Here is a 16,749-nt window from a genome sequence, read left to right on the forward strand (position 1 = left end):
AGAACATGCTGACAAGGCAAAACGAAGTCATGACTACACAACATCACTCATGTTTACTTTCTCATACCAAACTGGCCAAGCTTCAATGCAACTAAGCAGTTTCAGTTTAGCCAAGAATGAAATGCACAATCCCTTGATTTTTTGCGAGGGTTTCTAATGGGGCTTTTCCACTGTGGATAGTACAGGGTACCTAATGCTTTTTTTAGTACCACTTCGGTCAAGGTTCCAAGCGAGCCGAGCCGATACTAAATGTGATGTCAAAATCCTGCAGATCACACCGTGATCAATAAACGAGGTGCAGATGGTCCACTCGTTAGCGATGAGCGAAACAATCAAGTCTCTCAGGAAGTGTATCGGCAGTTGGTCGCACACAGCTACCACTGGACCTACCAAAAGTGTAGGGAAAAGTAAAAAAAAACTTAAGTGACTACAGAACTATCAAGGAAAAGTGGAAGTGGTTCGACCAAATGGACGCTATCTAAACCGGCGTGCAACGGGAGGGAGAGTGCCCTGGACTGGTGTTGATCCACGATGGAGGATGGTAGGTTTTGTTATGTTAACTATATACTCTGTTTGAAAGCTTCACTTTATTTAGTTTGCCAGCTACTGGAAGCTTGCTTCTAAAACAACCAGGCCAATTTAACTGTTACACTTGTGTAAAATCACCATGCAACAACTGCTTTATGCAGCACAATGAGCTAGTAGCTAACAGCTAGTGGTCGTGTTATTGTTTTGGTCAGTTTGTGTCGTGTTTAAGAGGATGTCACGGCAGAAGAGGCGGTGCAACTATGACAATCAGCCTATAATCCCACCCACATTGAGGTGGCACTAAACTGCAATGGAAATGCAAGCTCAGAAAATAAAGCGAGTAGAGTTGAGGCGAGTTGAACGTAACGTGCAGTGGAAAAGTGCCATATAAGCATATTTCCTCTTTTTTTCAGATTACCATTTTTTTTATTGATTCATATAATTGAAAAAGAAACCCGGAAAGGAGGAGGGATGGGAGAGTCCTTGACACTGCCATTCACCCAGGGGAGCACCGCTGCCATCCGCCGGGGGACGGAGTAGTCCGACCGCAGGGAACGGCCACCGTCCATGAGGCGAGTGGGGACTGGACTCCCTGACCGCATGGAGTGATGTAGCCACTGCCAGGGGAGGAGGAGTGCCCTGCCATACCCAAGACACGCAAGGAGGTCGAAAGAAGACCGCTGTCCGCGAGGGGAGGAGTAAGAGCAGGGGGTTATTGATAGATAAATTAAAAAGAGTCATTATTTTTTTAGCAGAAATTCAGGGTCAAAGTTTGATTATGACACCCCTCATGATATAATATTGGGAGGAGACTTTAATGTATTGATGCACTTAGTCCTTGAGCCACCTAGAGCAACATTGACACAGCTTCACAGGATGTGTACAAATTTTATTTGGAGACATTTGAACCCATCTGGTACGGACTATAATTTTTTTTTCATCAGTCCATAAGATTTGTTCTACAATAGATTTTGTTTTATATCTAAGTCCCTCATTTTGATTTTTTGATGAATGAGACATGCTGTATGATCCGGGCCCTAAGAACCACCTTAAGTGCCTCCCAAGCCCCGCCTACAGAGGATACTGAGGACCAGTTGGTCTCCATATAAACATTGATTTCAGCCTTAAACATTTGTTGGAAATCAGGATTTTGCTAAAGGGATATATTAAAGTGCCAACTATATGATTTATTTTTCTCTGTATGTGGCAACACCTCTAAACTCACCAGGGCATGATCTGAGACTAAGATGTTTCCAATTGAGCAATCAACAACAGTTGAAATGAGGGACTTAGATATAAAAATATATATATATATACTAGAATAAATCTTATGGACTGATGAAAAAATGTATAGTCCCTCCCAGATGGGTTTAAAAGTCTCCAAATATCTATTAGACCAAGATTTTACATATCCTGTGAAGCGTCAATGTTGCTCTAGGGGGCTGAGGGGTGCCAGCGGCTTGCCACATCCCTTTAAGATCTATAAAAAAAACCCTGATCATCAGCATTAGGTGCGTAAATATTAGCCAAAATCAACCTTTGCCATTGAATTTCTGTTAAAACAATAATGACTCTTCCTAATATATCTTCAATCTGTTTTAGACATTTTAATTGTAGATGCTTACTTATCAGTATAATGACTCCCCTGCTCTTTCTTGAGCCAGCACTAAAGAAAACATGTCCACCCCATATCTTCCCAATTTTTCAGCTTCTTGGGGGGAAAGATGGATTTCTTTAAGAAACACAATATCATATTTCTTACATTTTAGGAGAGAAATAACCTTCCTTCTTTTTATGGGGTGCTCCAACCCAATCAAATTCCACATGGAGAGATACAATCCACTCATATTAACATTTTTGAAAAAATAGAATGTGTGTCAAAAATAAAATTATAAAGACATTCCAATATTAGTGCAATGATCTAACTCAAAACGGCGTTCATCCTTCTAAACTCAAACAGTCCATGTACACCTACGAGAGTCACTTTGACACTTTGCCATGGGATTGCTCAAGTCCCGTGTTTCTATACAAATTTTGTGAGAGAGAATTACAAAACAGAAAATAATCTATAAAACAAACTCCAGCCAATAGGTGGAATAAACACAAAGAATGTGTAGATTCATCCACATAACTCTCCCGAAGGTGTGTTCCTCCACAAAATAAAAAAATAAACAATAAAAAAGGCAGTTCAGTTTCCTCGGGCAGTCAAACGAATGTTCAGTGAGCCGGCACATTCGACTGCTACATGAGTGCAACAAATGTCCCAATCACTCCAATGTCCTGCAAGAAATACTCCACAAAACAAACTCCAACCAATAGGAGGCATAAGCAAAAGAACATGCAGATTAATTCATAACACTGTACCGAAGGAGTGCTACTACACAAAGCAACTCAAGCCACTAGGCGGAACCAGCACAAAAAGAAACAATAAAGGCACACAGTTTCCTTGGATGGTCAAGTGAATGTTCAGTGAGTCAGGCTCACTTGGCTGCAACACGAGTACCACAAAATAACTTACTCAGTCTATTGACTTTATGAAGGACATTGCTTGCTGGGGACATGTAAATATTTTGTGGCCATCCTTAGCATTTGGTCTGGAACATCAGTGCAAAGGTAACCTTCCATTGATGTAAGAGTTTCTTGCATTCCTTAAATCGATCACATTTCTCTATTGTCGAATTTGCAAAGTCTGGGAACAAGAAAATGCTGTGGTTCTTCCAAGAAAGCATTTCTTTACTCCTCGCCTCGTGTAACACAAGATCTTTATTGGATGATCTCAGAAATTTGGCCAGAATTGATCGGGACCTGTCTCCCTCATCGGATCGCCAAGCCGGAACCCTGTGAGTTCGCTCGATTTCCAGCTTATGGCCTGTTATGTCATGCAGATTTGGGAAGAACCCATCTAGGAATTTCACCATACCCTGACCTTCTTCGTCCTCAGGAATTCCAACAATTCAGATGTTTTTCCGCCAGTTACAGTTCTCCATATCCTACAGCTTCTCCCAGACGCACTCCAAATCCCCCTTGGTCGCTAGTGGATTAGCAGCTAATTCCCTCTCTGATGACTACACATAATCGATCCGTAACCAAGAGTGGAGGATGTCGAGAATTTGAATTTCGTCTCCATGGCAGAGATTGATCGACGTTTTACAGCAAGATCCTCCAAGTCAGCAACGACCTTCATCAGCATTGCCGACACGTTCAACAATTCTCGCTCATTTCCTTCACTTCACCGGCCAAATCGGCTTCAGGGCTTGCGGCCTGCTGCTCAGGGGCATCAGCTTGAGTACGTAAGTATCTTTTAATATCTCCAGATTTTAATTCTTTGACATATTGACTTCCTAGAACAGTTAAGAATCAGGGAGTATCAAATATCACCGTTTATGACACAAAGAATATTAAAACTAGCAAAGTGCGCAGAGCTCACCGTTTCACATATTTGAACCTTGCATGGTGCCATGCACATTTCCTCTTATAAAATATCAACTTTTACCTTATTAAATATTTTTAAATAACTAAATACTCTGTTATTACACACTCCACTATAGATTAGATCTCAAATTTCAAGGCTGAATGCTAGCAGATATACAAAGACATACACATAAATCCCCTACTTCTCCCTAACACATTTCAAACCAAGAATTTGGCAGGCATGGCAGCTGTCACTATTAGCCCACATCTGTGACTAGTACACTCCCTAGTTTCTCTTTTTCTCTCTCTTTCTCTGTTCAAACCACCATGACCTAGAGAATCACCACAGCGGTATATTGGTTGCATTCTGGTTTACCATGCACACACAGCACTCAGCAAATACAACACATGCGCTCTCACACACCACACAGTCACACACCAAGACTCTGCCAGGTTCCCATGCTTGTTGCCTCATTGACATTTGCCTTTCCTTTTGTGTTTTATCACTTGACATACAAAATCACCATTTGAAGATCCCACGTATGCTGAGGTGCAGCGTTGAGGGAGCAAGGCTTAGTGGTTTAACCTTAATGCTCTTGGCATTTAGAAATCTGACAATGAATCCTCACATGGACCTTGATGGATCTTGTGTGTCACACAATTGAAACATTGGTAATCATTTCTTTAAGTTGTACAGTATAACTATTGTTTGCTGTACATATCCCACTATTCATAGTTCTATGTAACAAAGTATTTTCAGTATCATGTGTAGGCATGATTTCAGTGGCACAGTTGTTGTCAACTGGTTTTACTGCAGGACCTACTTTAGATTTTTCATTGGCAACCCAACACAGTCCCAAAATATGTTTATCGTACAAAAGTAAACAAAAATCACACACATTTTTATGACTGTGCAAATCTTGTGAAATATTTGAAAAAGATATAAAAGAGAACCTTTACATCCTGCTCCAACTGCCTTTGAGAACTCGGCATGGAGCAAACCACACCGTCACCCCCAAAGATGCTACAGTTCTTGGCAAAACAAGACATTTAATGTTTCCTTACCTACATTTAGTAGACTACTCATAGTGCAGAACCTACATAAATGCACTCATGCCAAATGTAAGCTGAACAAGTGTAGGCATAAAAAAACTCTTATACTAGGTAACCCCTAAAGTCAATCCAAAAAGTGCCAAACTGTAAGCAGGCTTCAAGCATATTATGCTATATACAGCTTCAAACATGTCTGCTATGCAATAAGCATAATGTTTGAAAGGGAAAGTTGCAGTTGACAATGGATACATACTGTTTATTATTTAGTGTAAATAAAGGAATATTACAAGTTAAGTTTAATAGACAGCATTTGTGGATTAATGTTGATTACCACTAAAAAAAAATGATTTAAATCTTTAAAAAAGAAAATACATAAAAATTGCTGAGGTTTCTGTGAGGTCCTTACAATGGAAGTGCATGGGGCCAATTATTGGATGGTTTAAAGGCAGAAATGTAAAGCTTACAATTTTATAAAGGCATCAAATCTTATGTTAAAACTTGCATATTATTTGACGGATTGGCTCCATTCACTTCCATTGTAAGTCTCTCACTGTAACCCAGATTACAGGGACAAATCAAAATGACATTTTGAGGTTATCGACATAATGCCACAAATGCTGTCGACTGAGCTTAACTAGTATTGAACTCGGAATATTAGTTTAAGAAGAATACACAATTTATAAAAGGGGAAGAAATCAAATGATGAAACAGGATTTTCAAAATTGACGAGATGAGCTACAATCTGGTTAATATACAAGCTCTGACTTTAAATGGTACAATGTCAATAGTTAGATTCAAATCAGTATCAGTGTTGTTATGAGGCTAATTTTTTATTGTTTGTGCAAGGTTTATGTATTTGTAATATTGCATAGTCTATAGTATCATATACAGATTTAACAGGACATTTTTAATTACTTTATATGAAATAGCGTGTTTCATATCAAGGTTCTGGTTCAATCAGTCTGGGCACTAGTAACACAAGGTCATGGGTTTGATTCCCATACTCAAAATATGTATACCTTAAATGGACTTGCTTGCTTTAGATATGCCTTAGATATGTTCAGATAGAAACATCTGCCAAATGATTGAATGTTTAATTACATACTAAGGACTTACATTTTAGTTTGAAAAGGGAACATATTTACAACATTTCTAGAAAGAAAATTACAGCAGCCATATACTTAATGTGATCTTTAATTGAGGACAAAATAAAATATATTCACATGCTTACAGACCAATACACTGTAAAAAATGTCATGTAATGTTAACGGTAAAAGACTGTAAAAATGCTACAGAATGTTTTTTTTTTAAATTGATTAACGAGTATTAACTGTAAAATATATACAGTACATTTTTAAAATATATTTAAAAAGACAATACAGTTGTTTTTAACGTTCTGAAACAAATATTTTGTAAAAAATTTCATTTTTTTTTTTTTTAAGTAAATAGTATGATTTTCCTGTCTAATTAATGTTAAAAATGTACATTGTTTAATTAGACAGTATATGTACTTTTTACAATAAATTAAAATTACAGTAAAATAATATATAATTGGGCATTTCCACAATTCCCTACATGACCCATCAAATTTCATTATATTTTATGGGAATAGTTATGTTTCTTATTTTTAATATCAGTTACATACATTGGGGTGTTCTGTTTTATATCTGATGTTGTTTAGTTAATATATACTGCATTATTTAAATTTCACATGTGTTACTCTGATGGTGTTTAGTGTTCCGATCTGTGTGTGTACAACTGAGCGCTGTCACTACATGTTTATAGGTCATTGCTCCTGGAAGAGCCACTATGGTGAAATTCATGTCATCATGTGCTCTTTTGTAATATTTATGGTGGTTGAAAATACCTTATAAAGTAAAAAGCAGATGTTTATAGTTTCAGTAAGTTAATAACACGTATATGACTTTTTTCTTTTTTACTGTAAATGTAACTTTAAAAAAAAAAAGTTTTACAGTGCCAGCATGGTTATGTAAATTAGTTTTAAACTGTAAAATGTACATGTTGTTCTGTCAAGTTATTTACATTTTTACTGTATTTTTGCATAATTATTCTGTCAACCACAGCTGCCAGTTTTGTTTTTTGTAAAAACAACAGGATCTTTTTTACAGTATGGCCTAAATCTGTGCCAGAGAGTATAGTTTAAAAAAAAAAAAGAACGGCAATAGTCCCATACTTTATGGAGACATACATATGTTTTACAATAACATGTTTGTCAATAAGGAGTTGGTCTCCAGCACCTCTTCTTAATAGCACGAGGCAACATTCTTGGCCTGAAGGTGAGTAGGTAAATGACAGAAATGCCTACAATGGAAACACTGACAGTTACAAAGAGGAGGACATACCACACAAAAGATTCCTCATGGCTGACACCACCACAGTGGAATGTGTCAAAAAGCACCACCTTTTGGCGCCTGTGGTTAAAGTCCAAACATGTAATTTCGGCGATATCAACAACATTAAGGCCTTTATTCTCAGCAAATGTCCTGTACCAGTCTAAATGGCAGCAGTTGAAGGTGTTTCCATTCATATACACAGCCTGCAGTCTCTGAGCTAACATGGTGGCATGTGTGGATGGGATGGTGGTCAACATGTTATCCCTCAAGTCCAGTAGTCTCAGGTTTAATGCCATCAGAGATTCCGGAAGCTCTGATATTGAGTTTCTAGAGATGTTTAAAGACCTCAAATGGCTGAACGGAGAGAAGTCAAAGTCTTGTAGACCTGTGTTACCAAGTCCCAAATGCTCCAAAGTGTTACTAAGACCTGCCAATGATTCCTGTTTGATGTGAAGCTCTGGATTGTTGGATAGTTCGAGGTGTGTTAATGCCGTGCCCTTAAAAGGCAAAGGTGGCATGTTTTGTATGCCACAACCTGCAAGATAGAGCTTTTTCAGGGTAACAATGTTTGACCACACAACACAAGTTGATAAACTGTAGTTTGACTCTTCAGAAAAACATACATCTACTTGGTTATGACTAAGGTCTACTGTGCTCAGACTGGGTAGATTGGCAAATATATTGGGGGGAAGTTTCTGAATGTAATTTGTGCTCAGGTTCAAATATGTGAGGTTATTAAGCTCATTAATGGAGCTTTGGCTCGCTTTGAGCTCAGTTATTTGGTTTTTGCTTACATCCAGTGCATAAAGGGAGACTGGGAGATCTTCAGGAGTCAAACTGAAGGACTGTAAGCAGTTACTTTTCAGCCTCAGCCAATTCAGACGTGGCATTTGTTGAATGAACCCCTGAGGGAAGTAGTTCACCTTGTTCTCACTCAGATCCAGGAGCTCCACAGAGGAAAGGTCACCATGAAGGCTATCATTCCAGAGCTCCATTGTGATATTGCCCACATTTTGCCCAAAATTGTAGAACTCAACGCTCGTGGTCCAGTTTGAAGATGTGTCATTTGCAAAGTGCTGGTAAAAACTTACCCAATTATTGGACAAAATCAAAGTCCTTATATGGTTGTGAGTTGGCAGAAAAGGAAAGAACAGTAAGTGATTATCGGACAGATCAAGTGTCTCCAACAGAAAAGTCTCAGACAAATTCTGATTGGTTATGAACCATTCAATGGAATTGTGGCTGGCATTTAAGACCAGCAGTTGGGTCATCTCAAAGTTGACCAAACATGGAAGGCAGTTGAAAGCCAAATTTAATCTCTGGAGTTTTTTCATATGATCAAATGCCCCATCAATCTCAAACAACACGTTCCTCTCTACATTCAGCTCCTTAAGCTGCTGAAGGTCTCTGAATGTTGTCTCATCCAATCTCAGCATAGCATTCCTGGACAAGTAAAGGGACTCAAGAGAGGACAGATTCTGTAGTAGCACAGACACCATCTCCTCAGAGAGACCATTACCTGAAAGATCAAGAGTCTTTAGTTGGGACAACGAGTTTAATGACTGCGCCATCTGCTTGTATCCATAATGAAGCTCGTTATCAGCAAAATTGAGGTTTTCTATAAGAGGTGACTCAGAGAATACATGTTCTTCCACGGTCCTTAGATGATTGTTTAAACAGCTGAAGGTTCGAAGAATAGGATATCTTGAGAGACAGCCATCTCGTAAATTAATGAGCAGGTTCTTATCTAAAAAGATCTCCTCAATTTGCTGTGGTAAGTGATTTGGTACAGCAGAGAGCTGGTAATTTTTGCACAGAGCCGTACTTTGGATCTGCAGAGGGAGACAAGGTTGAGAGTCAGAAAAGAGAAGGAGAGACTAGGACTATAATAGTTTGTTACAAATTTAGAGTACTCCTCTTACAAACGATGGAAATAGCAGCATTATGATGTGATTTAGCAGAATTTCCATTACATTTCAAATGACCAATTTTAAGCTTGTTCAGAAATAGAATACTGAAATGAATGTTTTGTGATTACAAATAGTCACGCCAAGCAAATTAAGAAGTAACACCACCCACGGCCAGTTATGGAATGATATTCCGGACATTATTCAAAAGAAATTGCAAATTGTATTTGCAATTGCGTTTTCAATTTGTGGACGCATAAAATGTGACATAATCCAAATGCAATTGCAAATCGCGCATTACGGTTTGCATTTTCGTTTAAGCGAACGCACAGTGACTGCCAGATTTCAAATGGAAAAGCAAAGTCCGTTTGCAACTGTGTTTCCCATATCTTATGAGTTTTGGCCCTGTCATATTTAAATAGCAATTTCAATTACCACGTCTGCTTTTTCACTTTCTCAGCGTCGCGTATGTAGCCAGCCAAAACTCAAATGGAATACTATTTTTTTTTTTTTTTTTTTATTGCAATATTAACAAACAGAACAAGACGATACATACAAGAAATATAAACAATCTTTCAAAACAAAAGAGAAATTATGGTTCAGAATACATTAAGAGAGGAAATGTGAAAGAAATTTAAATATATTCAACAATAGTCTAAAAAGAAAAGAGAGTAAGAGAAGAAAGGAAAAAAAAAGAAGAAGAGGGCACAAAAGAAAAAAACATTAAGAGAGAATATTAAACATGGCTAATTCTGGATGTTTTCATTGCTTTCTTGTTAACAGAAGTTGAAATTGTATTTAAATACATCTTTAATTCTTCTTTGAAAAAGCTAAAGTGGGGTTTACTTTTCATATATTTACATTTATGGATATGAAACTTTCCAATATATAAAAGAAGGTTTATACAAAAACATGCATTAATTAGATTCTTGTCTTTAACATAAAATCCAAAAAGAATGTGTCTATATGATAAAGAAAAGTTACATAAAACCTTTTGGACAATCAGAGCATCAATACTGTTCCAGAAAGACCGAGTAAAAAGACATTCCCAAAACAAATGATCAACAGTTTCAGAGGAGGCTTCACAAAAAGAGCAGGAAGTATCAATATCATTTCTAAATTTCTTAAAAAGTATTTAACTGGATAAAATCTATGAATAATTTTATAGGATATTTCTTTAACTTTATTAGTTAGAAAGAATTTCTGAGGAAGTGACCAAACATATGACCATTTAATATCATCAAAAAGGTTATTCCAATAAGAAATGGAGGAAGGAATTGAAGTAACAGGGTCCAAAAATAATGACCTAATTTTATAATTGGATTTATGTATTGAAAAACAAATAGAACCAACCACAGTAGATTCAGGGCTAGGGGAGAAACAGAAGTCACTGTAGCACTATTATTGTTTCTAAACAGCATACAGATTTCCAAAGAGATGGCCTTGAAAACTATATTAAATTCTTTACTAGATACTGGGAATTGGTATCCTGAAACAAAATCGGAATAATTAAATAAATTACCTTCACTATCAAATAGCTGGTTTACTAATATCACCCCATTATTGAACCAGTTTTCAAGAAATAAAGATTTCCTCTTATGAAGAATATTACAGTTGTTCCAAATTAAAAAATTGTGTGGCGAGAAATTATGCTTGTAAATAAGTTTCCAAGCCATAAGCGTCTGCTGATGATATTTGGAAAGATTGACAGGAAGTTTACTAATTGAATAATTGCACATTAAAAGAAAATGTATACCTCCTAATTGAGAAAAAATATATCTTGGGATTATACTCCAAATAGAAGATTGATTGTGAAGGAAACGTTTAAGCCAATTAATTTTTAAGGTATTGTTAAGAGAATCAAAATCAATGAAATTTAAGTCACCTTTATTATAAGAATTCAAAATAACTGATTTTCTAATACTCAAATGGAATACTAATTCCCTTAGTATTTCCATTTCCGATGCCTTACACAGAAACCTGTCAATCAGGGTCAAGGGTGGGATTATGCTATGGGGCGTGTTTGTCTTGGGAAGTGACGTCACTCACAGTCGACGGTCAAGAGGTGATGCCCTGAACAGACGCCGGTTTATCGCAAATCAAATCACTTTATTGTCACACTACCATGTACACAAGTGCAACAGTAGGTGAAATTCTTGTGTGCAGTTCCGAGCAACATATCAGTCATGACAGTGACGAGACATATACCAATTACAGTAAACAACATACTTACACAAAACAATTTACAAATCAAATGTACACATACTTACACAACACAATAATTATATACAATGTACAGTAAACAATACACACAATATACAATACAATAAGTAGGAGTATATGAAATATATATATATATATATATATATATATATATATATATATATATAAAATCTATGAAGTAGTATATTGAGGAGAATATGTTGACAGTCCAGTGTGAGATTATAGATGAATAAAGTGCAGTGCTAATTATTGATCCTGATAGACTGTGAGTGATGTCACTTCCCAAGACAAACACGCCCCATAGCATAATCCCACCCTTGACCCTGATTGACAGGTTTCTGTGTACGGCATCGGAAATGGAAATACTAAGGGAATTAGTATTCCATTTGAGTTTTGGCTGGCTACATACGCGACGCTGAGAAAGTGAAAAAGCAGACGTGGTAATTGAAATTGCTATTTAAATATGACAGGGCCAAAACTCGTAAGATTTGGGAAACACAGTTGCAAACGGACTTTGCTTTTCCATTTGAAATCTGGCAGTCACTGTGCGTTCGCTTAAACGAAAATGCAAACCGTAATGCGCGATTTGCATTTGCGTTTGGATTATGTCACATTTTATGCGTCCACAAATTGAAAACGCAATTGCAAATACAATTTGCAATTCCTTTTGAATAATGTCTGGAATATCATTCCATAGCCAGTTCATTTCACTTTAGTCTTAATATACTGTTGCAAAGCAATTCATAATTTTAAAAGATATAAAGATTATTTTCATTTCTGTTCTTGTGAATCACTTTGTGTGTTTATGTATATAAGAAAGCAGTTAATCAGTCTTCACTTTTTGTTAAGAAGTAATTTTATAACATACCAGTCTACACGGAAAGGCCTGTGGATGTCCAGAGATGAAAAACAGGACCACCAGTACTGGAACAACGACATGACCGAGCAGAACGGACAGGCGATCAATGATCGGCATTTTAACATGATCACTGTGATGAAGGTAGAAAAGATTATTAAAGCATTACAATAGAGCAAACAAATGTAGACAACAATATACAGTATATTCATATACATCATTAATTAAGTAGCCAACCTTGCAGTGGGGGTATGTATTTAGCTTTTTATATATTTTTTTGCATATGATATATACAAATATTATTATTATTAATGATGATGAGGATGATGAAAATGGCTGTATTCATGCACTTAAAAAACAATTTGTAACAAGTTCTCACATAGAGAACTTTTGCCCAAAATTAGGATGCATTTAAATTGGTCTCTATAAAATATATTGCTTAGATCACACTTTACACACTTTTCTGGTCACATGTTACTTTACAGTGTCCATATTGGTATTTTTTCTGAAGTGCCGAGTTAATATCAATGATCTACATGCGTGCGCTTACATGGGCTGAAGCCTAAGAGGCCCACAACTCCCATGGGAGAAACAAAAGGTGTTGTTTCAAAGCAGCTGTACATTAAATTATGTTATAACAGAAAATGAATGAATATAATGCCAATATTAGTTATTTATGTTTAGAACTAATTACTTGAATTAGTGGTTAAAATGCTTCAGAGTGGCTCATGAAGAATCCAATGTTTTTTTTTAATTCACCACCCCATTTTCTCCTAATACCACCACACTCAACAACTGGAAGGGGGCCCCCACAGACCAGTGAGCCCATGGGCCCAGAGGTACCTTAAAGTGCCCCATGTGCTGCGTTATTTTGTGGGAATGTGCTTGTAATTGCACATTGCTATTACTTTTTAGTAACATATCATTAACACTGACACAGATCTAGGGAAGGGTACAGAAAAGTTTCTGCAGCATTGAAGGTCCAAATGAGCACAGTGGCCTCCATCAACTGTAAATGGACGAAGTTTGGAACCACCAAGACTCTTCCTATACCTGGCCACCCAGCCAAACTGAGCGATTGGGGGAGACGGGCCTTAGTCAGTGAGGTGACCAAGAACCCGATGGTCACTCTGACAGAGCTCCAGCGTTTCTCTGTGGAGAGAGGAGAACCTTCCAGAAAAACAACCATCTCTGCAGCACTCCACCAATCAGGCCTGTATGGGATAGTGGCCAGACGGAAGCTACTCCTCAGTAAAAGACACATGACAGCCCATCTGGAGTTTGCCAAAAGGCACCTGAAAGACTCTTAGACCATGAGAAATTAAATTCTCTGGTCTAATGAAACAAAGATTGAACTCTTTGGCCTGAATGGCAAGCGTCATGTCTGGAGGAAACCAGGCTCTGCTCATCTCCTGGCCAATACCATCCCTACAGTGAAGCATCGTGGTGGCAGCATCATGCTGTGGGGATGTTTTTCAGCGGCAGGAACTGGGAGACTAGACAGGATGGAGCGAAAGATGAATATAGCAATGTACAGAGACATCCTTGATGAAAACCTGCTCCAGAGCACTCTGGACCTCAGACTGGGATGAAAGTTCATCTTCCAACAGGACAATGACCCTAAGCACACAGCCAAGATAACAAAGGAGTGCTACGGGACAACTCTGTGAATGTCCTTGAGTGACCCAGTCAGAGCCCAGACTTGAACCCGATTGAACATATCTGGAGATATCTGAAAATGTCTGTGCACCGACGCTCCCCATCCAACCTGATGGAGCTTGAGATGTCCCTCAAAGAAGAATGGAAGAAACTGCCCAAAAATAGGTGTGCCATGCTTGTAGCATCATACACAAAAAGACTTGAGGCTGTAATTGGTGCCAAAGGTGCTTCAACAAAGTATTGAGCAAAAGCTGTGAATACTTATGTACATGTGATTTTTTTTCGTTTTTTATTTGTAATAAATTTGCAAAGATTTCAAACAAACTTCTTTCACGTTGTCATTTTGTGGTATTGTTGTACTGTATGTTGTGACTAAACAAAATCCAAAATAAATCAAAACTGTTATATTTTAGCATCTTCAAAGTAGTCCCCCTTTGCCTAGAATTTGCAGACATGAACTCTTGACATTTTCTCAACCAACTACTTGAGGTATCACCCTGGGATGCTTTTTATACCATATAGAAGGAGTTCCCAGCTATGTTGGGCACTTATTGGTTGCTTTTCTTTATTATTTGGTCCAAGTTATCAATTTCAAAAACTTATATATATATATATATATATAAATAAAATAAATGTATATGGTGGCACAATTATACTTTTGTCAACAAAACTAATTTCAAACATTTAAGCACACGCCTTCAGATTAAAAGATTTTTAAGATCATGTGAAACATTTCAGTCGTGTTTCAAAATTTTTGAACGGTAGTGTGTATGTATATATATATATATATATATATATATATATATATATATTCTTTTTTTTTTTTTTGCACCTTGCAGAACTGTAAAGTTATCTTGAGACCAGTTGGATTAAAATAACTGTTTAAAATGAGAGAGGAAAAAAGTTTACGGCTATCTAAAAGGTCATCACTTGTTTGTAGACGCTGCTTAGCTTGATATTTTATTATCTAATGCAAAACGGTTATTGACATTTTAAGTGTGGCAAAAGTGTTTTTTTTTTGGGACTGTATGTCTGAATCAGAAGTTAAGACATTAGCCCAATGTGCACCCCGCAGCATTTCACCACATTTAAATAATAGCCTCATTTAACATAACATAGGCTAGTAGCCTAGTTCTGGGCTACTAACAGAAGCTATATCGTTCAGATCCCACAAAGAATGATAAATGAACTAGATCACCACTGCTCTCTTGAATAAGATACTTAACCATGTTAATTCAGATGACTATTGCTGTAATAAGTGTACTGTAAGACACATTGGATAAACACAAAGCAATTAACATTTATTCAGAGCTTCTCTGTTGATATTTATACTGCAGTAGGCTATACACACACACACACACACACACACACACACACACACACACACACACACACACGTGTGTATAAAGTGCACCCTTACCCCAGTGGCCAGGATCGTGCCCTCCGCTCTTCTGCGAAGTTCACAGTAGACCATTACATCGGTTTATGGGGAGGTTCTGTTGGCTTAGTCTCTTCGGAGATGCAAAGTGCTTGTCATCTGCATCTCTGCACTGTCTTTAGTAATTGCGGAAGCAAGCAAGGAACGGAAACGCAGTCACATGAAGCCAGTCAAGATAATAAATTTCACACACACAATGTGCAAGGTCAGAAAAATGCACGTTAAATGAGTTAAAACCAACCACATCCCACAACAGCAAATGTACCTCAGTTTAGTGTATCAGATCTGCATGGCACAAAAACAAACAAACAAACAAACAATCCTCAAACCTGATGCACAAACATTATGCACAAACTTATTTCAGTTTCCAGTTCAGTAGACCACAAAACCTACCAAGTGAACACACCCCAAGCACCCACCACTGGTTTCACTCGTCAGATACTACTAAAGAGGAAACCACTGAGAACTCACACCCTTCCTGCCAAAAAGATGCTGGCCCATCACTTCTGCTTGGTGAAACTGTTGCAGCCACTCAGCATCGGTTGTCACAAGTTGTGCTATTGTGAAAACTTTCACACCTGCCACATTGCTTTATTTTAAAACACATCTGCTGATAGCAATCTCCCTAATGGGGGATCGAGTAATTTCATGCATGCACACACACAATGATTTCCATGACAAAAATGTACCTGACCACAACCTCTGGTAAACTGGAATGCAAAAGGAAATGAATGGTCTAAATGCATATTCAGTGAATAACATACAGTAAAAGCTGCATGTTTGGATGTAAAATATTTTCCCTTCTACGTGGAAAGCATGAAAGCATTGTTTAGACCCACTTCAATATATTGTTCACCCAAAAATAAAATCGTCACTCTTTCTTTCATAGAAAACAAAGGAGATGTTAGCAGCTTGTCAGCTACAGTCACTATTCACTTTTAGAGTGAATCTAACCCAAACACTGAAAGAGAACAGTGACAGGCAACTCCTCCTCCTTTTGTGTTCCATGGAAGAAATGAAGTTGCAAGATTTTGGAACAACATGAGGGTGTGTAAATGAAGACGATACTTTCCAGTATGGTTGAACAATACCTTAAACAACTTGAAAGCACATATAATACACAGGTTTAAACAGAAGAATCAATGCAAGTTCTTTAATGAAATTACAAGCTTCACTTTTCTGCCTTTAAACCCCCCAGAAATTGTCCCCATTCACTTCTATTCAAAGTGCTTCACCGCAACCTTGATTTTTGCTTTTTTTAAAGAAAAAGAGGGACTTGATAGGGAAATTATATTTTGTGGTAATCAACATTATGCCACA

At 37.4% G+C, this 16,749-nt stretch overlaps 1 protein-coding gene across 2 annotated transcripts; it reads right to left on the reverse strand.

The window, feature by feature from the left end:
- Window positions 1-6,267: 6,267 nt before the first annotated feature.
- LOC127635369 (transforming growth factor beta activator LRRC33-like) lies at window positions 6,268-16,407 on the reverse strand. Of its 2 annotated transcripts, XM_052115354.1 has the most exons (4): window positions 15,695-16,407; window positions 15,412-15,545; window positions 12,345-12,465; window positions 6,268-9,178 (listed from the first exon to the last, which is right to left on the reverse strand). In XM_052115354.1, exons 3-4 carry the CDS (start codon window positions 12,450-12,452, stop codon window positions 7,226-7,228), a joined length of 2,061 nt encoding a protein of 686 aa, XP_051971314.1. In that variant the 5' UTR covers window positions 12,453-12,465; window positions 15,412-15,545; window positions 15,695-16,407; the 3' UTR covers window positions 6,268-7,225. The 2 variants fall into 2 exon arrangements, with proteins under 2 accessions (XP_051971314.1, XP_051971313.1); XM_052115353.1 differs by having other exon boundaries at window positions 15,412-16,407.
- Between the last annotated feature and the right edge of the window lie 342 nt (window positions 16,408-16,749).

This window comes from Xyrauchen texanus, chromosome 42 (genome assembly GCF_025860055.1).
Source record: "Xyrauchen texanus isolate HMW12.3.18 chromosome 42, RBS_HiC_50CHRs, whole genome shotgun sequence".
NCBI lineage: Eukaryota > Metazoa > Chordata > Actinopteri > Cypriniformes > Catostomidae > Xyrauchen > Xyrauchen texanus.